Source organism: Perognathus longimembris, chromosome 1, assembly GCF_023159225.1.
Source record: "Perognathus longimembris pacificus isolate PPM17 chromosome 1, ASM2315922v1, whole genome shotgun sequence".
NCBI classification, from domain to species: domain Eukaryota; kingdom Metazoa; phylum Chordata; class Mammalia; order Rodentia; family Heteromyidae; genus Perognathus; species Perognathus longimembris.
The window spans coordinates 68,599,708-68,622,538 of record NC_063161.1 but is presented as its reverse complement, the minus strand read 5'-3'; the positions used below and the strand labels follow the sequence as shown (position 1 = coordinate 68,622,538).

The 22,831-nt window shown below is 47.0% G+C and overlaps 1 protein-coding gene across 4 annotated transcripts in view; it reads left to right on the top strand.

The window, feature by feature from the left end:
* Usp42 (ubiquitin specific peptidase 42) overlaps positions 1 to 22,831 on the top strand; it is a 47,517-nt gene that overhangs the window by 21,910 nt on the left and 2,776 nt on the right. For 3 of the 4 annotated variants that reach the window (XM_048367417.1, XM_048367413.1, XM_048367436.1), the window contains 12 exons: positions 4,419 to 4,521; positions 5,450 to 5,517; positions 6,299 to 6,369; positions 7,300 to 7,382; positions 9,344 to 9,455; positions 10,483 to 10,623; positions 11,395 to 11,495; positions 13,053 to 13,206; positions 15,497 to 16,213; positions 16,301 to 16,395; positions 18,694 to 20,022; positions 21,346 to 21,626. In XM_048367417.1, coding sequence (XP_048223374.1) covers positions 4,419 to 4,521; positions 5,450 to 5,517; positions 6,299 to 6,369; positions 7,300 to 7,382; positions 9,344 to 9,455; positions 10,483 to 10,623; positions 11,395 to 11,495; positions 13,053 to 13,206; positions 15,497 to 16,213; positions 16,301 to 16,395; positions 18,694 to 20,022; positions 21,346 to 21,626 — 3,255 coding nt within the window. Of the gene's footprint in view, positions 1 to 4,418; positions 4,522 to 5,449; positions 5,518 to 6,298; positions 6,370 to 7,299; positions 7,383 to 9,343; positions 9,456 to 10,482; positions 10,624 to 11,394; positions 11,496 to 13,052; positions 13,207 to 15,496; positions 16,214 to 16,300; positions 16,396 to 18,693; positions 20,023 to 20,571; positions 20,769 to 21,345; positions 21,627 to 22,831 lie in introns of those variants that run through there. The other variant, XM_048367426.1, reaches the window with a different exon arrangement.

Below are 22,831 nucleotides of genomic sequence, written 5' to 3'. Positions count from 1 at the left end.
AGGGATGTTGAACATTTCCTCATATGTTTCTTTGCCATTTTTATTTCTTCTCCTGTGAAGTCTCTCTTTAGCTCCCTTGCCCATTTAATACAATTGGTTTATTGGGCTTGGAAGGGGTTAGTTTCTTGAGTTCTCTCTAGATGACAGATATTAGGCTTTTGTGTGTTGCTTTGCTGGTGAAGATCTTTTCCCATATGGTTGGCTGTCTTTCTAGTTTAGTGGCTATGTCTTTAGCTGTGCAGAAACTTTTTATTTTGTAGTAGTCCCATTTGTCAAGTCTCTCCCCTATCTGTTGGGCCCCTGGGACTTATTCAGGAAGTTCCTGCCTATGCCTATAAGTTCTAGTGTCCCTCCTACTCTGTCCTTCAGTAGTTTCAGGGTTTCAGGTCTGATTCTGAGCTCTTTAATCCATTTTGAGTTGATCTTGGTGCGTGGTGATAGGCTAGGGTCCACTTTGAGTTTTCTGCATGTGGCTGCCCAGTTTTCCCAGCACTAGTAGTTGAAGAGGCTATGTTTTTTCCATTGTATATCTTTGGCTCCTTTGTCAAATATCAGGTGACTGTAGGTATGTGGTTTTATTTCTGGGTCTTCTACCCTATTCCATTGATCTTTGGGTCTGTTTTTGTGCCAGTACCAGGCTGTTTTTGTTATGAGGGCTCTGTAATAAAGCTTGAAGTCTGGCATTGTGATACCTCCTGTACTGCTTCTTTGGCCTAGAATTGCTTTGGCTATTCTAGGTCTTTTGTTGCTCCATATGGATTTTTGCGTTGTTTTCTCTATTTCAGTGAAGAATGTAGCAGGACTTTGATGGGGATTGCATTGAATTTGTATAACATTTTGGGCAATATGGCCATTTTCACTATATTGATTCTGCCTACCCATGAGTGTGGGAGGTGTTTCCATTTCCTTTGTCCGCTTTGATTTCTCTTTTTAGATTTTTATAGTTTTCATTAAGTAGATCCTTTACATCTTTGGTTAGGTTAATCTCTAGGTATTTTATTCTTTTTTTAGCTATTGCAAATGGTATTGTTTCCATAATTTCCTTTTCTGCTTGTGTATTGCTGGTATACAGAAAGGCTTCTGAGTTTTGTGGATTGATTTTGTATCCTGCTACTTTGTCAAAATGGTTTATTAGTTCTAGGAGTTTGGGAGCTGAGTTTTTGGGTCCTTCAGGTATAAGATCATGTGATCTGAGAATAGGGATAGTTTGATTTCTTCTTTTCCTATGTGGATCCCTTGAATATCCTTTTCTTGCCTTATTGCTATGGCTAGGGATGCAAGCACTATATTGAATAGAAGCAGGGAGAGTGGACATCCTTGTCTTAGAGTTCCTGATTTTAGAGGAAATGCTTTTAGTTTCTCCCCATTCAGCATGATATTAGCAGTTGGTTTGCTGTGTATGGCTTTTATTGTTTTAAAGAATGCTCCTTCTATTCCTATTTTCTCCAGGGTTTTTAACATGAATGGGTGTTGTATTTTGTCGAAGACTTTTAGGGCATTGACTGAGATGACAATGTGATTCTTGGTCTTGGCTCTTTTAATGTGGTGAATTACATTTATTAATTTGTGTATGTTAAACCACCCGTGTATCTGTGGGATGAAGCCTACTTGATCGTGGTGTATGATTTTTTTTTTTTTTTTTTTTTGGCCAGTCCTGGGGCTTGGACTCAGGGCCTGAGCACTGTCCCTGGCTTCTTTTTGCTCAAGGCTAGCACTCTGCCACTTGAGCCACAGCGCCGCTTCTGGCCGTTTTCTGTATATGTGGTGCTGGGGAATTGAACCCAGGGCCTCATGTATACGAGGCAAGCACTCTTGCCACTAGGCCATATCCCCAGCCCCATCGTGGTGTATGATTTTTTAAAAATCAGTTTCCTTTTTTTTTTTGGCCAGTCCTGGGGCTTGGACTCAGGGCTTGAGCACTGTCCTTAGCTTCCTTTTGCTTAAGGCTAGCACTCTGCCACTTGAGCCACAGTGCCATTTCTGGCCATTTTCTATATATGTGGTGCTGGGGAATCGAACCCAGGGCTTCATGTATACGAGGCGAGCACTCTTACCACTAGGCTATATTCCCAGCCTTAAATCAGTTTCTGGATTCTGTGAGCTAATATTTTGTTGAGGAGCTTTGCTTCTGTGTTCACAAGTGATATTGGTCTGTAATTCTCTTTTTTTGTTGGGTCTTTGCCTAGTTTGGGGATGAGTATGATATTAGCTTCATATAATGAGTTTGAGATTTCCCCTTCTGTTTTTATTTTGCAGAAGAGCTTGAGGAGTTATTGGTATTAGCTCCTCTTTAAAGATTTCTTTTTTTTTTTTTTTTTTTTTTTTTTTGCCAGTCCTGGGCCTTGGACTCAGGGCCTGAGCACTGTCCCTGGCTTCTTTTTGCTCAAGGCTAGCACTCTGCCACCTGAGCCACAGCGCCCCTTCTGGCCGTTTTCCATATATGTGGTGCTGGGGAATTGAACCGAGAGCTTCATGTGTAGGATGCAAGCACTCTTGCCACTAGGCCATATTCCCAGCCCCCTCTTTAAAGGTTTTATAGAATTTAGTGGTAAATCCATCTGGGCCTGGGCTTTTCTTTTTTGGAAGGCTCTTGATTGCTTCCTGTATCTCGTTGTAAGTTATTGGCTTATTTAATTGATTTATGTCTTCTTGACTCAGTTTGGGAAGTTTATACTTCTCTAAGAATTGATCCATTTCTGTATAGTTCTCGTTTTTCAGTGAATATAGGTTCTGAAAATAGTTCCTAATAATTGATCGAATATCCTGTGAGTTTGTTGTAATTTTTCCTGTGGAATCCGTGATCTTACGGATATGGGTCTCTTCTTGTCCTTAGCTTTTGTGCTCAAGGCCAGTGCTGCCACTTTGAGCCACAACACCATTTCTGGCTTTTTTATGGTTAGAGGTAAGTTTCACAGACTTTCCTGCCAGGGCTGGCTTTGAACCTGTATTCTTATATCTTAGCCTCTTGAGTAGCTAGGATTAGATTACAGGTGTGAAGCACTGATGCCCAGCATGTTGCCGTTTTTATAGGTCAAAATTAGTGGAGCTGGGAGCCAATGGCTCATGCCTGTAATCTTAGCTACTCAGGTGGCTGAGATCTGAGGATTGAGGTTCAAAGCAAGCCCAGGCAGGAAAGTCCCTGAGACTCTTATCTCCAATTAACCATCAGAAAACGAAGTGGCACTGTGTGGCTCAAATGGTAGAGCACTACCCTTGAGCTGAAGAGCTCAGGGACACCTCCCAGGCCCAGAATTCAAGCCCCACAACTGCCAAAAATGTTAGTGGGGGTAATCTCATGTGACAAGCTAGTGTGTGTGTGTGTGTGTATGTGTGTGTGCACACGTGTGCGTATGCACGCATGCATTCACATAGATTTCTATGTATGCTTTATGACTATCCATATATGTTATGTTTTTACTTATTTAAGTAAATAATTTGGTCTTGCAGCTGCTTATAGTTAATTATAAGTCAAGCTAAAATGGTACTGTGCAACTGAGAATATAACTTGTCGATCTGGGGGTGATATTGAGGTAGACTAGGCATCTGTTCTGCATGGTTCTCATGTAGAGACCCAGAATATATTTGTAATGTGCACACTCATATTTGGGACATACTTTGAAGGCAGAAGCCATGTTAATTTTGGTTCAAGTATAATTTCATTAGGTTGATAAAGAGCTGCTTTGTGCCACTCTCTGGATCCCTTGTGAGTTCATTCTCCTTGAAGGTGTATGGTCCTGGCTGCTGTCAAGGCAGCTTGTGGATGCTGTTTTCTTATTAATTTTTCAGAGTTTTCTCCCCTACCCCCTTTGTGCTGGTCCTGAGGCTTAGTGTTCTACCACTTGACCTACAGCTCCACTTGCGGCTCTTGGAGAGTATGAAATAGTATCATGGACTTTTTCATGCCTGGGCTGGCTTCAAACCACAATCCTCAGACCTCAGACTCTCAAGTAGATAGGACTACAGGAATGAGCCATTGATGTCCAGCTTTTTCAGGGATTTTCTAACCAACTTTTCAGGGTTTTTTTTTTTTGTTTGTTTGTTTGTTTGTTTGCTGGTCATGAGACTTGAACTCAGCCTGGGTGCTGTCCCTGAGCTCCTTTTGCTCAAGGCTAGCACTCTACCACTTGAGCCACAGCGCCACTTTTCTGGCCTTTTCTGTGATTTAATTGGAGATATGAGTCTCACAGACTTTCCTGCCTGAGCTGGCTTTGACCTGGATCCTCAGATCTCAGCCTCCTGAGTAGCTAGGATCACAGGAGTGAGCCACCTGTGCCTGGCTTAGGTTGTGTGTGTGTGTGTGTGTGTGTGTGTGTGTGTGTGTATACATATATATATGCATAGATATAATAACTGTTCAGGGAATAGTCTGAGTATATAATGTGTAATAATAAAGCTTTGTCTTTACCTAAATTTTATAGGTATAGCTAGGCACTTCCGTTTTGGAAACCAAGAAGATGCCCATGAGTTCCTTCAGTATACTGTCGATGCTATGCAAAAGGCATGCTTGAATGGCAGCAATAAGTAAGTACAACAGGCAGGCATTTCTTCCTTTTACATCAAAACTATTTTGCTTTTGTGGGGGCCAGTACTAGAGTTTGAACTCAGGAACTTGCACTTGCTAGGTAGTGCTCTTCACTTGTGCCACACCCTCACCAAGTTTCTCCTTTTTTGTTAAATGTATACCAATTGTTTCTTTACCTTTTGTATTTGCCCCACCTCTTCCCCAGCTGGTTTTCATTATTTTAAAATGAGTAAAGTTTAAAGAGCTGCACTTACTGTAACAGTTTGAATTTGTTCAGTTAGAGATGTTAGGAAATAAACATTGGTTTTGTTGTTTAATTTCAAGGTATCTGCATACCTTGGCAGATTTAAAACTAGCTGCTTCTCCTTTCTAGTTGTAATGGATACTTTCTTTGTTGACTTCCAGCCTCAGAAATCTGTTTGTCCCCTCATACTCTGACCCAAGTTACCAGTTCCTATAATAGCTTCTTCCTAAAACCTAAATACAAACTCAGGAGGAAGACTGGCGATAATTGGATAATTGGCCCTAAAACTTGAGGCAGTCTTCTTCACCTGGTACATTTCTCTTTGCATCTAAGTTCGCCTTGTCCAGGTCTTTGTGGTCTATCTGTGATGTGAGGCTTAAAATAGGAAAAAGCACTCTGGCTGGCTCCTGCACAGGGTCACAGGCCTGCTGAAGCATCTTCTGCTTACTTCTTTGCTTCAAGGCCAAATCTCTGCCTTCATAATACAGCTCCTTCCATCCTCTTCACCAAACCCTCAGTGGGTTCTGTCAGCATTGGCCTCTGGCTCCCATATACCCAATTTCATGGTTTTCTGGATTCTTTTTATTTAACGAACATACATGCTTTTATAATCTGGTCATTGCAACTGTAAATTTTTCAGGGTTACTCTCTCATATCACTAACTCATATCGACTGTTTTTCAGATTAGACAGACATACCCAGGCCACTACACTTGTTTGTCAGATATTTGGAGGATATTTAAGATCTAGAGGTAAGCTTTTATTTGATAGTTGATAAAGTGGTACATGCATGTGACTTTAAAAATTGATCAAGACACACAGTACTCAAAACCTGACATGTTGAGTTGAAACCCCTTTGTACAAGTGCTTGAGGATAATAAAACAAAAATAAATTAAATTGTAAATAGTAAAAAGGTGCTAATAATGAAAATACATCTCTGGGCCATCCTAGATTCCTGTCCCTCTCCCCAAAGGCAGTCCTGAAACTACTAGATATGATCAACCTGAAGTCATACTTTGTGTAGTACTTCCACTTTTCTTTCAGTGTCTGCAGCACTCAAAGGCCTGAAAGCATCTGTCACAGTAGCATTGTCCTGAGTTCTTGTGCTCAAGGCTAGCACTCTGCCACTTAAGCCACAGCTCCACTTCTGGGTTTTTGGTGTTTAATTAGAGATAAGGGTCTCACAGACTTTTCTGCCTGGCTGGCTTTGAACCACAATCCTCAGATCTCAACTTTCTGAGTAGGATTATAGGCCTGAGCCACCAGCACCTGGCCACGGGGTATGTTTTAAGTTTTCATACTGACCTGTAGTTCAAGAGCTTATTCTAGTTTGTATTCCAACTAGTGTATGCGGGCCCAATTTATGTTTTCATTCACATTGTGTGTAAGATTTATCTAGTTTTTCTCTCAATCTAATAAAAGAAAAATGGTGCTCATTTTACATTTTGAAATAGTATTTGTGTTGTTATTTATGTACTGCTACTGCTGTAATTACATTTTGCTTATTGCTTGCATTTCATTTTTTATTTCAGTCAAATGTTTAAACTGCAAAGGCGTTTCAGATACTTTTGATCCATATCTTGATATAACATTGGAAATAAAGGTAAATGTAATAACTCGTGGGGGCTAAGGTTAAGATCTAGTTATTACTTTTTGACTTTTCACTAGTAAGACCTTTTTTCTTTTTTGGTAGTATTGGGGCTTGATCCTGGCCTTGCCCTTAATGAATTAATCTTAATAAAGCCAGATCTTGATGCCTGTATTAAACTTAGATATTCTCCCCCCACCCCATCAGTTGTGGATCTTGAACTCAGGGCCTGGGTGCTGCCCCTGAGATTTTTGCTCAAAGCTAGCACTCTACCACTTTGAGCCACAGCTCCACTTCCAGTTTTCAGATGGTTAATTGGAGATAAGAGTCTCACTTTCTTGCTTGCTTTGAACCGTGAGCCTCAGAGCTCAGCCTCCTGAGTTGCTAGGATTACAAGTGTGAGCCACCAGCACCCGGTTACATGCTTATTCTAGAAACTGTTTTGCTACTTGCATTTTCTAACTCTTGGTTTTTTGTTGTTACTCTTGAGCTTTTGTTGTTCTGATTACAGTAATGTGTAGGTAGGAAAAGGAGAAACATGACAGGTGCATGTGACATCTATTCCTCAGAACAAATCATTTTAATGGTTTGATATTTACTGCTCCAGATAGATAGATTGCTTTTATAAAATAATATTGTGCTTTAGTCTTTTTGTTCACTTGCTGTTTGCAATGAATTTGCCTCGTTCTTCTGGCATCTAGTGAACAAGTATGCCATGGGTTACACCCCTGGTTCCTTGCTGGCCCCATTTGGATGCTATTCTCAGTAAAACTGCAGCAAGCAGCCTCTGCTGTTTTCTTTGCATGTGCAGGGAATAACCTGCTATTTATAGGTAGAAAAATTGACATGACCATAGGTTCTAAATAAGAATTCTCATTTGCTTTCCTTCCTGAGCCTTCTGTGCATGGCAGTGTGCAGTGATGTGTTTGTGCCCTTTCTTCCCAGGCTGCTCAGAGTGTGAACAAGGCATTGGAGCAGTTTGTGAAGCCAGAGCAGCTGGATGGAGAAAACTCCTACAAGTGCAGCAAGTATGATGGAGGGCGCACTGTTAGTCCTTGCTTCAGGCTTTGGGCTCCCCCTGTAGCTGCACACAGCTGCTCATGCCGTCTGGGGAGGCCACAGCATGCACTGTCAGTGTTGGTACTCTTCTGAGATTGTCGGCTCTGTGCTCTGTACCCCTGGGAGGCCAGTACTTTGCCACAGGTGCAGCTGTTGGGGGAAAGGCCAAAATAATGTGCTGGGCACTAGTGCAGCACATGGATGATGCAGAGAGCCAGTAGGGCTTCTCTGCTGCCGTCCCTGGTAGAAGAAGATTGAAATAGTGATACTTCCTCCTGGAGGAGATGAGGGCATTTCCCTCTCCTGGGTACCCAGGGGGTGGAGGAGGGGAGGGTCTGCTGGAAACATTTTCCATTATATTATTCACATATTTTTATATGTCTTACATATTTTAAGTCGATTTCTACTATATAGTCAGGTTTAGATATGGGGCAAGGCAAGAACTTTACTACTAAGACATATCCCTGGCCTAAATTAACTTATTTTGAGATTATTGATGGCCTATGTGTTTGGTGTTTCAGATTTGGCCTACCTGTTTGGGGGTTTATTTCTTTTTTCCTTTTTCTTATTTTTTTTTTGCGTGTCCTGGGCCCTGGACTCAGAGCCCCAGCACTGTCCTTGGCTTCTTTTTGCTCAAGGCTAGCTAGTACTCTGCCACTTGAGCCACAGCGCCACTTCTGGCCATTTTCTATATATGTGGTGCTGGGGAATTGAACCCAGGGTTTCATGCATATGAGGCAAGCACTTTTGCCACTAGGCTATATTCCTAGCCCCATCTTTTTCCTTTTTCATCTTTTGTTTTTATGGATAGCCCAGGCTGGCCTCAAACTTGAGATCTTCCTGCTTCATTTTTCCTAGCACTGAAATCACAGGTTTGTCCTGCCATGCCTAGTCTACCTTTTTTCTTTCCCTTTTATACTATTAGGAAACTTCCCTTTTATTTTTTTTTTCCCCCGGTGGTACTAAGTATTGAACCCAGGACCTTTCATATGCTAGGCACATCTTGTATTACTCAGCTGTATCCCCAGCCCTCTTGGAATTTTTAGTAGTTTTACTATTGATACAAGGGGATGGGGTTTCTCATCTAGTATTTCTGTCATGGAGTCTTTTGTGTCTGCATATCTGTGTGCACATGTGTGCCACTACTTGAACTCAGGGCTTACATTCAGGGCCTCCTTTCAGTTGACTTTTTTGCTCCTAGCTGGTATTCTAATACTTGAGTCATGCCTCCACTTCCAGTTTTTTGCTGGTTAACTGGACAGGAGACTCTCAGCTTTATCTGTTCAGTTTGGCTCAGAAATTAAGATTCTCAAATCTCAGCCTCCTGAGTAGCTGGGATTGCAGGTGGTGTCCAGCTATTGTTTTGGAATCTTGGAGTATGTGTATATATGTGTGTATGTTGTATGTGTCTGCCAGTCCTGAGGCTTGAACTCAGGGCCTGAGTGCTATCCCTAAGCTTCATTTTGCTCAAGGCTAGCATGCTGCCATTTGAGCCACAGCTCCACTTCATCTTTTCTTTTTTTGGCCAGTCCTGGGGCTTGGACTCAGGGCCTGAGCACTGTCCCTGGCTTCTTTTTGCTCAAGGCTAGCACTCTGCCACTTGAGCTACAGCGCCACTTCTGGCCGTTTTCTGTATATGTGGTGCTGGGGAATTGAACCCAGGACCTCATGTATACGAGGTAAGCACTCTTGCCACTAGGCCATATCCCCAGCCCCTCATCGTTTCTTGTAGTTTGTTTGGAGATAATTATCTCATGGACTTTCCTGCCTGGGCTGGCTTTGAACTGTGATCAGATCTCAGCCTCCGAAGTAGCCACAGGCAGCCCATTTGAAATCTTAATTTAAGGTGTTTTAGAGGAATAACAAGGGAAAGACTAAATTATAAAAACAGACATATTGATCTTAATCCTGTTTTTCTGTGTATTTCCAGGTGTAAAAAGATGGTTCCAGCTTCAAAGAGGTTCACTATACATAGATCCTCCAATGTTCTTACACTTTCCCTGAAACGCTTTGCAAATTTCACCGGGGGAAAAATTGCTAAGGTATGTAGATGATGATGTTAATAATCTTTTATGTGGAGGCTTTCAAAGTTCAAGTGTCAGCAGCTATTAAGAGTTATAAATGACTTGATCCAATAGTTTTGTTGATGGATTGTCTAAGCTCTCTGGCATTTGGTAGCAGGGAATACAGGTCAAGGGAAGGAGCTTATGAATGCATGTGTTTCACTGTGTCCTCTAGCTGGCTATGCTTGCTAATGATGAACCTACATTTGGATTTCCTAGTCACTTCTGTGGTATCCGTGGTAGGGAGGTGATAAAAGGATAACTTGTATAGTTTAAAATCTAGAGGATGGCCAGCTACCAGTGGCTCACACCTGTAATCCTAGCACTCAGGAATCTGAGATCTGAGGACTGTACTTCAAAGCCAGCTGATACAGAAAAGTCTCTGAGACTCATCTCTACTAAACTATTAAGAAAAGTACAGAAATGGCACTGAAGGTCCAGTGTAGAGTGCTAGCCTTGAGTATAAAAACTCAGGGATAGCACCTACACCCTGGGCTCAAGCCCTAGTACCAGCGCGCACACACACACACACACACACACACACACACACACACACACACGACTTCACTGCCAGATGTTTTCTGTCTAATTAGATATGATGTACATTAAACTTTTTTCTGTTCACCTATTAAAGGCTGCAAGTGGCTAAAAACTCAGTATCATGAGAGAAATAATTGATATATCCCTGGGTCATTTAAAATAAAAATGTATTGATTAATGTCCAGAATTATCATTCTGTGCTGGTGGGTTATAGCAATGGCAGCTGGCAAGATTATCTTTCTGTTTACTGTCTCCTCTGGTAAATTTGAAGAATTCACTTAATGATCACCTTAAAATACACTTGGATTCAGGTGTCCTTTGAAAGGTGGTTGAACATGTTGGCTTTTTGCCAGAACATCACAGTGTCCTGTGGGTTGCCTCCCAGGATAGTCCTGTACCTAAATATGTGGAACAGTCTATGCCTTCAGAGGGGACCTTAATTTTTCCTCTTTCCATTTCTGTTTAGGATGTGAAATATCCTGAGTACCTTGATATTCGGCCATACATGTCTCAACCCAGTGGAGAACCAATTATTTATGTTTTGTATGCAGTGCTGGTGCACACTGGCTTTAACTGCCATGCTGGCCACTACTTCTGCTACATAAAAGTAAGCTGGGTGGGCTCACCCTTTGTGGGTGAATGGTGGAATTTTTATAGTTGAAGTGGTACTGTCAGCTGGCCACAGTGGCTCAAGCCATTAATTCTTCCTACTTGGGAGGCAGAGACTGGGAGAATCATCATTCTAGGGCAGCCCAGGCAAATAAAGTTGATGAGACTCTATCCTGACCAGTGGCTGGGCACTGTGATGTGTTCTTGTCATCCCAAGCTACAGGGGATGGCCTCGCAACTTGGCATGTATGTGCCTGACATCCCATGGATGTGAGAAAGCACAATTAGGACAGCAGTCCAGGCTGGCCTGGCCACAAGCAAGATCCTATCTCAAACAGTAACCAACACAAAAAGGGCAGGAGGACTGGCTTAAGTAATCCAATGCCTGCTTAAAAAGTGTGAGGGGCCAGGAGCTGGTGGCTCAAGCGTGTAATTGCAGCTATTCAGGAGGCTGAGATCTGGCAGTTCAAAGCCAGCCTGGGCAGAAAAGTTCTTGTGAGAGACTTATCTCCAATTTACCACTCAAAAACTGGAAATGGTACTGTGGCCCAAGTGGTAGAGTGCTAGGCTTGAGCACAGAGGCTCAGGGACAGCACCCAGACCCCCAAAAAAGAATTTAAAAAGTGTGAGGCCCTGAGTTCAATCCCTACAACTGCAAAAACAAAACAAAACAAAACAAAAAAAACCTCAAACATATAAATGTCTTTTCTGCTGTGACTATGTTCCTTGTTAATGTAAATCATCCTCTCTTACTGGCTCTCTCTTGCAGGCTAGCAATGGCCTCTGGTATCAGATGAATGACTCCATCGTGTCCACCAGTGATATTAGATCAGTACTCAGCCAACAAGCTTATGTTCTCTTTTATATCAGGTATTGTAATGAAAACAAGCTTTTCTGTTGTGCCATTTGTTTTCTTTTCATCAACATACTTAAATTCAGTTTAAGTTAAAATTTTTTTTTTTTTTGGCCAGTCCTGGGGCTTGGACTCAGGGCCTGAGCACTGTCCCTGGCCTCTTCTTGCTCAAGGCTAGCACTCTGCCACTTGAGCCACAGCGCCACTTCTGGCCATTTTCTGTATATGTGGTGCTGGGGAATCGAACCCAGGGCCTCATGTATACGAGGCAAGCACTCTTGCCACTAGGCCATATCCCCAGCCCCAGTTTAAGTTAATTTTTAAAAACAGCAGGTTGAAGCTCAGTGCCATGTTGTTCCTCAAGAGTAAAGGAGATGTTTCTGAATAGAGGTTGGGAGTTGGCTTTGTCTTCCAGCTCTAGCAGCTCAATGCCAAATGGTGCAGAGGTAAATAGATGCCAACTGAGGGGCTTGTACTGCTGGCTGCAAGCCAAGTAGAACGAGGGCCCTGGAGGTGGGGTAGAGCCTTGTGAAGGTGTGCTGAGTACCCTCTGTGGTCACAGCTGGCACTTCCACACCACTGAGCACACCTGCCACAGAAATCTGTTTCTCCTACCATAGTGCTCAGGTCTCTGTTCTGTTGAAGCTTCAGACTCTGACTTACTAGTTCTGTGTTTGGAAAAAAAATCTGATGCATGTTCCAAGCCTTCCACTCCTATACGTTGTTTTAATGGAGCTGGGGCTTAAACCTAGGGCCTCAAGTATTCAAGGCAAGCTCTCTACCAGAGATAATTATTAGCCCCCAAACTATCTTTTTTTTTAATAGCCAAAAATGAAGAGTAATTTTTTTTTTTTTTTTTTGAGATAGGGGTTTCCCTATGTTCCAGTCTGGCCTTGATCTCACAGTCTTTCAGCTAAGTCATTTTAAGAAAAGCACTTTGAAATATTAAAACACTGGTGTTGAAAACAATGGTGTGGGTAAACAGTGGTTTCTTCCTAACTTTTTTGGGACCTAACAGTGTTTGTTTTGTTTCTGTTTGGTACTGGGGTTAGAACTCAGGGCCTTGTACTTGCTGGGCAGTTCTCTGCCATTTGACCCACGTCCCCTAACCCTGGGTCTCATTTTTTTTCTATAGTGGTACACATTTGTTATTACGTGTAAATGACTAGAAAAGTAGATTTTTAAAACTTTTTATTTATTGTTATTATAAAAGTAATGTAGAGAGGGTTTACAGTTACATAAGTCAGGTAAAGAGTACATTTCTTTTTGGATGTTGTTACTCATTCCCTCGCTCTCTCCCAGATTTTCCCTTCCATCCGCACCCACAAGTTGTATAGTTCATTTTCAACATAGTGTCTAATGACTGCCACTACTGTATTTTTTGAAAAGTAGCTTTGTGAACCCTTTGTGTGTCCTGCTGAGCACCTTACCTCCTCTAGTGGAGGCTGCTGGGAGAACAAAAGCCCGATCTCCTTAGCTTTTGTCTGAAGGGTCAGTGTTGTTAAATTTGCAAATGAATCTCTTGTAAGGAGATGCCATTTGTCACCCTAAGAAATATCATTCTTTGTTCCCAGGTCCCATGATGTGAAAAATGGAGGTGAACTTACCCATTCTCCCCACAGCCCTGGCCAGTCCTCTCCCCGCCCTGTGATCAATCAGCGGGTTGTTACCAACAAGCAGGCCGCACCAGGGTTTATTGGACCACAGCTTCCCTCTCATATGATAAAGGTAACATTTCATAGGTGGAAATCTATCTTCATGTCAGTTTGAAAGATGTGCCACTGCCCCAGCTAGTAACACCCCACCCCCATCTAGTTTCTCATTAGGTCTGTTGAGTCAGAGATCTATAGATCTCCGGGAAGCCTGAGGTGCTGGCATGCTCCAGAGCTCTTTCTGAGTGTGTGTAGATATTAGTTCCTACTATAGACTTTACAGGACATTCAGGGGGATATTTGGGTTCTTTGTTAGTGTTGGCTCTAGCAACCTGCCCATTCATAGGAATGAGGTCATCATGTCCACATGCCTGTTTCCATTTACTTCCCACCTGGGCGATTGTGCTCCCAGTGGTCCTGGCAGGACTGCAATGTGCCTGTGTCACATGCCTCAGTCTGCAGAGTGGGGCCTCACTCTCCCAGTTAATGGTGCTGAGGCAGCCTGCTGCACAGGGTTTGGCTATGGTGCTGGTACAGGACTAGGTTTGATCTGAATTTTGATTGTCTTTGGTGTTATTGGGCAGTTTATGAACTCAGTGCCTCAGTGCCTCTGGGGTCGGGGAGGCAGCTTCTAGCTATTGATATGCCCAGTGTTTCACATGCCCATGGAGATGGGGCAACGATTGATTATTCAAAAAAATTTTTAAAAATCTTTTGGGGAGGTTTGGGGTTTGAACTCAGCTTGTTGAGCAGATGCTATACCATTTGAGTACCTCTGCTAGTCCCTTTTTGTATTAGTTACTTTTGTTTTTTTTTTTGGCCAGTCCTGGGGCTTGGACTCAGGGCCTGAGCACTGTCCCTGGCTTCTTCTTGCTCAAGGCTAGCACTCTGCCACTTGAGCCACAGAGCCACTTCTGGCCATTTTCTGTATATGTGGTGCTGGGGAATCGAACCTAGGGCCTCATGTATACGAGGCAAGCAGTCTTGCCACTAGGCCATATCCCCAGCCCTATTAGTTACTTTTGAGATATGCTTTCACTTTATGCCTGGGCTGACCTGAATTGTGATCCTTCTCTTTGTGCTTCCCTTTTTCCCTGGGATGAGTGCATAGCACTGTGGCTGTGGGGCTCCAGCCATTGTGTTTCACTGTGCCTGGGATGACAGGAGCATGCTTCGGCCATGGTGCTCAGCCATTGTGTTTCCCCTGTGCCCAGATGACAGGAATGTGCTTGGGCCATGGGCCCAGCCATTCAGCCATTGGTTGAGGTGAATTATCATTCAAGAATTTTTCTGCTCAGGCCAATGTTGAACACAATTCCTCCATCTCCATCTCATAAGTAGTTAGGATTTCAGGTGTGAGGTACTTTGCCTGGCTGGTTGCTTGATTCCCCTTCCCCTCCCCCCGCAATTCTGGGGCTTGGATTCAAGGCCTGAGCACTGTCCCTGGCTTCCTTTTTGCTCAAGGCTGCACTCTACCACTTGAGCCACAGTGCCACTTTCAGCTTTTTCTGTTTATGTGGTGCTGAGGAATCAAACCCAAGGCTTTGTGCATCTAGGCAAACACTCTACTGCTTATAGAAATTACCAGCCCCTGGTTGCTTGATTTTTTTTTTTTTTTGGCCAGTCCTGGGCCTTGGACTCAGGGCCTGAGCACTGTCCCTGGCTTCTTCCCGCTCAAGGCTAGCACTCTGCCACTTGAGCCACAGCGCCGCTTCTGGCCGTTTTTCCGTATATGTGGTGCTGGGGAATCGAACCTAGGGCCTCGTGTATCCGAGGCAGGCACTCTTGCCACTAGGCTATATCCCCAGCCCCTGGTTGCTTGATTTTTGTGTGAAATTTTCCACTATCACTTAAGATATCAGGTACTTCAGATACGTAAGAAAACATGAAGGCCAACATGATTTGTCTGTACACTAACTTTTAGCATAGGGTTCAGCAATAGTAGTGGGGACCTGAAGCAAAAGAACTGTATGAGAATTGGGGGAGTCAGCAGGGAGGTGGCAAGGACATGGCAGCCTCTCTGTGTCTGTCCATGTGGTGGTAACCCTAGCGCCAAGTCCAGTACTGAGTTTTGCTTCCTGGCGCTTCCTTGTGCCTGAGCCGAGATACTCACAGAAAGCCATGTCCACAGGCCCTGATGTTCACTGTCAGATTTGAAACAGAGGTTGGCTTAGGGTTTGTGTCTTGAAAGGCACACTTGTCTAATTTGTTATTCTTTGCCAGAAATCCTGGCCTGTGAAAGGCATGTGGGTGGAGCAGGTGAATGAGAAGGTGTTTCTAGATAAGTCAGGCCAAAATGAGCAGGGCTGAGGCAGAGTGGATGTGGTTCTGAGCACTGATGCAAGCTGTGCTTTTCTTCCTTCTAGAATGCACCTCACTTAAATGGGACTGGGCCATTGAAGGACACACCAAGCAGTTCCATGTCAAGTCCTAATGGAAACCCCAGTGTTAACAGGACTAGTCCTGTTAATGCTTCCACTTCTGTTCAAAACTGGTCAGTTAACAGGCCCTCAGTTATTCCTGAACACCCCAAGAAACAAAAAATCACCATCAGTATTCACAACAAGTTGCCTGTTCGCCAAGGTCAGTCTCAGCCTATCCTTCATAGCAATTCTCTGGAGGCCCCTACCAAGCCTGTTCCCTCCTCTACCATCACCAATTCTTCTGCAATACAGTCTACCTCGAATGCATCTACGATGTCAGTTTCTAGTAAAGTAGCAAAATCGGTTTCCCCGAGCAAGTCCTGCTCCCAGCCAGTGGTGAATGGCAAGTCCAAGCTGAGTTCCAGCGTGCTGGTCCCCTACGGAGCCGAGTCCGACGAGGAGTCCGACGAGGAGTCCAAGGGCCTTGCCAAGGAGAACGGCGTGGTCCCCACACTGAGCCCGTTCCCTGCTGCTCAAGAAGCCGAGGACGGTGAGACTTCTCAGCCGGAGTTGCTGGAGCCTGTCTCCCAAAATGGTGCTAACAGTGCAGATGGCAACCTGAAGGAGAATGGCCTGTCCTTTGACAGTGCCAGCTGCCATGTGCAGCCCGCTCTTCTCTCAGAAAACCCCTTTTCCAAAGCAAATGGTCTTCCTGGAAAGGTGAGCAGGAGAGTGCGTAGCAGCAGCTCACGTGGTGTGGGTGACATGGGCTGGCTCTGGAGGTGACTTCTTTCCTTCTTATTGCAGTTGATGCCCACTCTTTTGCCGTCTCTCCCAGAGGACAAAATTCTGGACACTTTCAAACTTAGCCACAAAGTAAAAGGCTCTGCAGGTGAAACAAGGTAAAATAATAGATGATTTTATACAATTACTTACAGATAGTAAAAATATTAGAAAAAAAAAAAAAACAAGAAGGGAGGCTTGCAGTATGACAGCCAGGGTACCTATGTTACTAGTTTTGTAGAAGTCTTAGAGTAGACATTTTGAGTCCTGGAATGATTCGAGGAGATCTGTAGAACTTGTTACTTCGTTTTTTAGAAAGGTAAAACCAGTGTCTATTTTGCTGCTTGTGACTCTTCCTTGATGATGGCATTTACCCTGACAAGGTTCCCACCCATCTGCTTCCTCTCCGGCTGGCAGTGCTACTATACTCTTTTCTAGTCTTGTCTTTTCTTTTTTTTTTTTTTTTTTTTGCCAGTCCTGGGGCTTGGACTCAGGGCCTGAGCACTGTCCCTGGCTTCTTTTTGCTCAAGGCTAGCACTCTGCCACCTGAGCCACAGCGCCACTTCTGGCCATTTTTTTTTCTGTATATGTGGTGCTGGGGAATCGAACCCAGGGCTTCATGTATAGGAGGCAAGCACTCTAGCCACTAGGCCATATCCCCAGCCCCTAGTCTTGTCTTTTCTTTATTGCTGAAGGCTAGTGCTCTACCAGGTGACTACAGCTTACTTCCAGCTTTTTTGTCAGTTTATTGGAGATAAAAGTCTCACAGACTTTTCTGCTGGGGCTGGCTTTGAACCTTGATCCTCAGATGTCAGCTTCCTGAGTAGCAAGAATTACAGGCGTGAACCACTGATGCCTTTTTTTCCCAGTGAGATGGGGTCTTGCTATGTAGCCCAAGCTGGCACATCTCTGAAGCTTGGCACCACTGCTGTGTCATTTGCTCTTAGTAATGAGCAGCTATGCGAAAGTGTTAAGGTTATAGTGCAGGAGGTGTGAACTCTAACAAAGCAAGAACATTGTAAGGGCCCTTGGAGAAATATGAAGTAAGTAGAGAACGTAGGCTGTTCCCATCAGCCTACACTAACTGAGATGTAACTCAGGAATCAAATGGAAGGGCCAGTAGTAGATGGCATGCGCACACTTGACATCAAGGGTGCCACGTTCTGATGGAGAACAAGTTCTGGCACAGTTCTGACCAAATCACAGTACATCCATCTTTTAGTCTTCCAGGAGTTGGATTCCTGGAACTCACAGTGTGTGTGGAAAACTGGGTTTTATACCTCATGGATGCCACATGCATGATGGAGGGCACTTGCCCGCCGTGATCACCCCAAATCGGCCCTGGCAGGCAGAAACACCCTCCTTAACCTATGTACTGAATCTATGCACTTAATCTATGTATTCCCCTTCTAGTGGAATGGAAGTCCTGTGGGCACAGGTTGTCTTCTCCCTCCTGCTTCTTTCCTGGTCCACCTCAGAATTCTCCATGGTTAACATATGTGAGAAGAGGCGCAGCGGCCAAGCATATAGGCCCCTGTATAGCACTGCCAGGGGGGCACCGGCAGGAGTCTGTCCAGGGCAGAGCTAGATTTTCTACAGAATGTTCTTCCCAAAGTCTAGGGAAGGCCCCAGGCTTTCCGGCACCGAGGTTCCAAGAGATCTAGGATCCCAGACCAGGGTAAGGCTCCCCCGCCTTTTGTTTAGTTTTGTGTTTTGGAGCCAATACTGGAGCCTGTGCTCTCTCACGTAGCTTTTTCACTCAATGCCTGTGCTCTACCACTTGAGCCACAGCTCCACCTCCAGCTTTGGGGGATTAATTGCCCAGACTGCCTTGGAACCATGACGCTCAGATCTCAGCCTCCTGAGTAGCTGAGATGACTGGCCTGCACCCCGGTTCCTGGCTGGTGAACTGGAGATAAGTGTCTCACAGGCTTTACTGCTTGGGCTGGCTTAAGTAGGAGCTACCTACATCGGGTTAGTAGGAAACTAGGAGTTGATAAAGAAAACCACGCCTATTTTTCTGTAATGAGGGAGAGAGGCAGCCTGGCCTTCCTGCTGTGTTCAGCAGAGGTGCTGGAGGTCCTGATGTCATGGTCAGTGGGCTTGAAAGGATATGTCCCCGCCATCCCAGGGGACCATGCGGAGATACTCACAGGCAGGAGAAGAAGGTTCATAAGGAGGGTTATTAGTGGGGCCATAGTTACCACGGGAGAGGGAGCTACATGGCGTCCGCACCTTATCCAGGTGGCAGCTTCTCTCTCTGGGGGTCAAGGGGAAGTAGGCCGGTAGTGAGGAGTGGCTCATTAGGTCTGGGTGCATCTGGGAGGCTAGTGGGAGGAGCTGAGGACCTGAGGCTAAGGAAATGCTAACAGGGCTCACTGAGGCCTCGGCCTGCTGACTGTGCTGTGTCGATTTAGCCCCCCAGGAGCAGGGAGTAGCCCCGTGGAGGACCCTGCCGAGCCGGAGCCGGCCTGCATCAGCGCGGTGGCTGCAGCCCCCAAGACGCCAGATGCCCCCGCTAGCCCGAGCTGGTCCGCGGCACCGCCGCCCGTGGACCCCGGTGTCACCTCCACCAAAGAAGGCTGCCCCGAGGCGGACCCGGCCGAGCCCCGCAAGGACGGGGACCGAGATCCGGACGGTGGCCGGGACGAGGACAGGGAATGGGGCGAGGATGAGGCCCTTCCTGGTATGCACGCGCCTTGCGGCCCCCCGGGAGCCCCGCGCACGCCGCCTCCGGAGGCGGACCGGAGAGCCGAGAGCCCCGCCGCCAAATCCGGGGAGAAGCCGAGCCCCTCGGAAGATGGGGCGGAGCCCGTGCACTGGGTTCACCTCCGCAGGGATAGGGGCGAGGCCGCCGAGGAGCCCCCGGCACCAGACAGGACCGCGGCTGCCCCTGCGGAAGGGGCCACGGGGCGCGGGCCCCCAGGGGACGAGGGCAGCGCGGTGTCCCTGGCCCCAGCCAGGGACAAGCCGGGTGGCCCGAGCGGCCTCCGAAGGGTGGAACGGGGCCACTGCCGGGACCGCAGCCGCCGGGACCACGACGACCGCGACCCGGGCCGAGACCGCGGCCGCTCCTCCAGCGGAGATCGTGGGGACCATGCGCGAGAGAGCCGGGGCAGCTCCGCGGCCCACGGGCCCCACCGCCATGGGCGGCGGCGCTCCTACGGCCGGGAACACTGCGCCGGGAGCCCGCGCCCGCCCGGCCACGGCCACGCCGGCCCCGAGCCCCGCGGCCCGAGCAGGTACGGCCACCACCGCCCGCGGAGCCGGAGCCGCAGCGGGCCAGAACAGGACTGGGGGCGGCACCGCCGCGCGGAGAGCGAGCTGGCCCGGGGCCGCGAGGACTTCCACCCCGGGAGGCTGCGTTGGGACCGCGGCTACCGCCCCAGGTTCGCGCCCTACGCCGCCCGCGAGCGCTGGGCCCCGGCCCGGCCCCGGGACTGCTACTGGGCCCGCGCCCGCGGCCTCCACTCTCCGCCCGCGCTCCCCGAGCGCCCCCGGGACGCCACGCCTCCGCCCGGGCCCGACGGCTGCGGCCTCCCGGAGCGCCTCCACGGACACGAGAACGCCAAGGCCCGGAAGCGGAGGTACGAGGGCACCGACGCCAACCACAGCCACCCGGACAAGAAAGCCCGGAGAAGCTTCGAGAAGGACTCGTCGTCGGGAGAGCCGAGGACGGCCAAGAAGCACAAAAAGTCAAAGAAGAAGAAGAAATCCAAAGACAAACACCGAGAGCGGGACTGCAGGTGAGCGGAGGTGCGGGCGGGTGCGGAGCCGGCTGCCTTTCTTTCCCTGCTGCAGACTCAGCACCTCCGGCCTCCACCTTTGTAACATTTTAACATTTGTGCACATCTTTAACATTTGTCAAACAGCCCCACCCTAGAGTGGATCCGCAGCCTTTGCTAGGGCTCTGTAGCCCTGCGTGCCCGAGCACCCCGTGTGCCCAGTGCGCCTCCTTCATGTGTGGCAAGCGGGGAGGTTGCCCCCGGAGGCGGGGTCTGAGCACATGAGTTATTTCCTTGGCTTTGTCTGGTTTGGGAATCTCGGTTTGAGATCGTCTTGTTTAGCTGGTTGGTTCTCTTTTCTTTTTTTTGTGGTACTGGGAATTTGAACTCAGTGCCCGACATGCCTGTGATAGCACCGACTCACTCAGGCCTGGGCCCCAATCTGCCCACTTTTACCTTCCTATTATCCCCAAGGCGCCTGTGCCAGCTTTCTCTATGGAGATGGATTCTCAGGGGCTTTGGGGCCTGGCCTGACCTGACCCTCTTCTCACAATCCCTCCCTCTGCATAGTTCAGAATGGCAAGTGCCTGCCATTGCACCTAACTCTGGATTTAGAAGGGGGTCTCACTTTCTGCCCAGGCTGGCCTCAAACCTGAGTCTTCCTATTCTCATCCTCCCCAAGTAGCCAGGATTACAGGTCTGAGCCATTGGTGCCCGGTGTGTGTGTGTGTGTGTGTGTGTGTGTGTGTGTGTGTACACACTGGGTTTGAACTTAGGACTTCATGTTTGCTTGACTTGCTTGCTTTCTCTGTGCTCGACCACTTGAGCCATGCCTCTAGCCTGGCTTTTGGTGGCTTTTTGTAGATAGAGCTCAGTGGCGAGGGATGCAGTGGTAGAGTGGAAGTTAGCTAATATATTGGTTAATTAATGGGCTTAAAAATTGTTACAGCGGGGCTGGGAATGTGACTTAGCAGTAGAGTACTTCCCAAGCATGCATGAAGCCCTGGGTTTGATTCCTCAGTACCACATAAACAGAAAAAGCCAGAAGTGGCACTGTGGCTCAAGTGCTAGCCTTAAGCAAAAAGAAGCCAGGGACAGTACTCAGGCCCTAAGTTCAAGCCCCAGGCCTGGCAAAAACACACAACAAAAGTTGGTACAGTGAGCTAGGCATGGTGGTGAAGTCCAGTAATCCCAGCCCATGGGAGGCAGAGGCAGGAAGATGGAGACTGAGGCCAACCTGGGCTACACATGGCCCTGGCAGGCAGCACGCATGCGCAGGGCAGCCCGTCTGATGCTGTTCTGTCTGCTCTCTTGGTGGCTGAATTCCGGTTGCTGCTTCTGCAGGCCCCAGCAGGATTTGGAGCTTTCCGTGTCATACTCTGACGCTGGCCTCCACAGACACAGAAAGAAGAAGAAGAAAAAGAAGAGGCACTCGAGGAGACCAGAGGACTTTGGGAAAGATGCAGAACCACACCTAGCAAAGGCCGTGAGCTATGACACCATGGGCCATTTCCGGAGAACTGAGGGGGGAGTTTTGCTCACTGAGGGCCCCTTCCGGGAGAAGACAAAGCATCTGAGGATGGAGGGCAGGGCTGACAGGTGCCATCTGTCCGAGTATGGCCAGGGTAAGAGAGAAACTTTGAAACTTTGTTTTTGAAAAGGTGATTAACATCTGGAGAGACCCTCCTGGGCCATGAAAGTGTGTGCACTCCCCAGGTAGACCTGTGTCCCCAGCCTCTGCCTGCAGATGCCACTGTGCCTGGCAGCCTGTGCAGTTGGTGTGGCTGCCTAGATGGTGGCTGCCTATGCCTTTGCTGCAAGGAACCAAGCCCAGCAGAGCCTGTTGTAATCAGCTGTTACCTACAGCCCCACCTTGTGAGGGTTTGCCTTGTGAAAGGACTGGGGCTGGATCCCAGGGCCTCAATCTCTATTATTTTGCTCATAGCTAATGCTCTATCTCTTGAGCTATGCCTCCACTTCCAGCTTTTTGCTGGCAAATGGAGATAAAAGCCTTATGGTTTATCTGCCCTAGCTGGCTCCAAACCTCGATCCTCAAAATTCAGCCTCCTGAGTTGCCACGATTATTAACATGAATTCCTGGCATCTGGCTAAACTCATTTTTATAGAACTAGTTTTGTAATATGTGCTTTGTTCTCCTTAAAGCTGAGTGTATCCTAACTCTGGAGTCAAATTTAATGGCTTGGATAAATCCTACTTGGAAGGCTGAGGTAGGAGGATTGCAGTTCAAGGCCTGCCTGGGCAAAAACATGAGGCCCTACCTTGAAAAATAAGTTGGATGTGATTGCTAAAGCCTACCCTTTCAGCTACTGGGGAGCCTGACCTTAACTGAAAAACTATAAAGGGTTAGGAATGTGGCTCAAATGGCAAGGTACCTTCCTAGTAACATGAGGCTCTGAGTTCAAGTTCAAACTCTAGTACTGCCAAGTGTGTGTATGTGTGTGTGTGTGTGTGTGTGTGTGTGTGTGTGTGTGTGTGTATATGTCTATGTATATCTGTTTCTATCTATATTTTTTGTACCATCCTAGGACTTGATACAGGGCCTGGTGCTGCTCTGACGCCTTTTGCTCACTGTACCACTTGAGCCATAGTTCCACTTCCGGCCTTTGGGTGGTTAATTGGAGATAAGTCTCATGGAGTTTACTGCCATGCTGGCTTTGAACTGCAATCTTCAGATCTCAGCCTCCTGAGTAGCTGGGATTATAGGTGTGAGCCAGAGGTGCCTGGTCCCCCAAAATTTAAGAAATGTTCTTAGCGACATTGCCTCTGGCTCCTGCCCTCCCTGCTCTCTCCAGGCTGCCAGGGTCTTGGA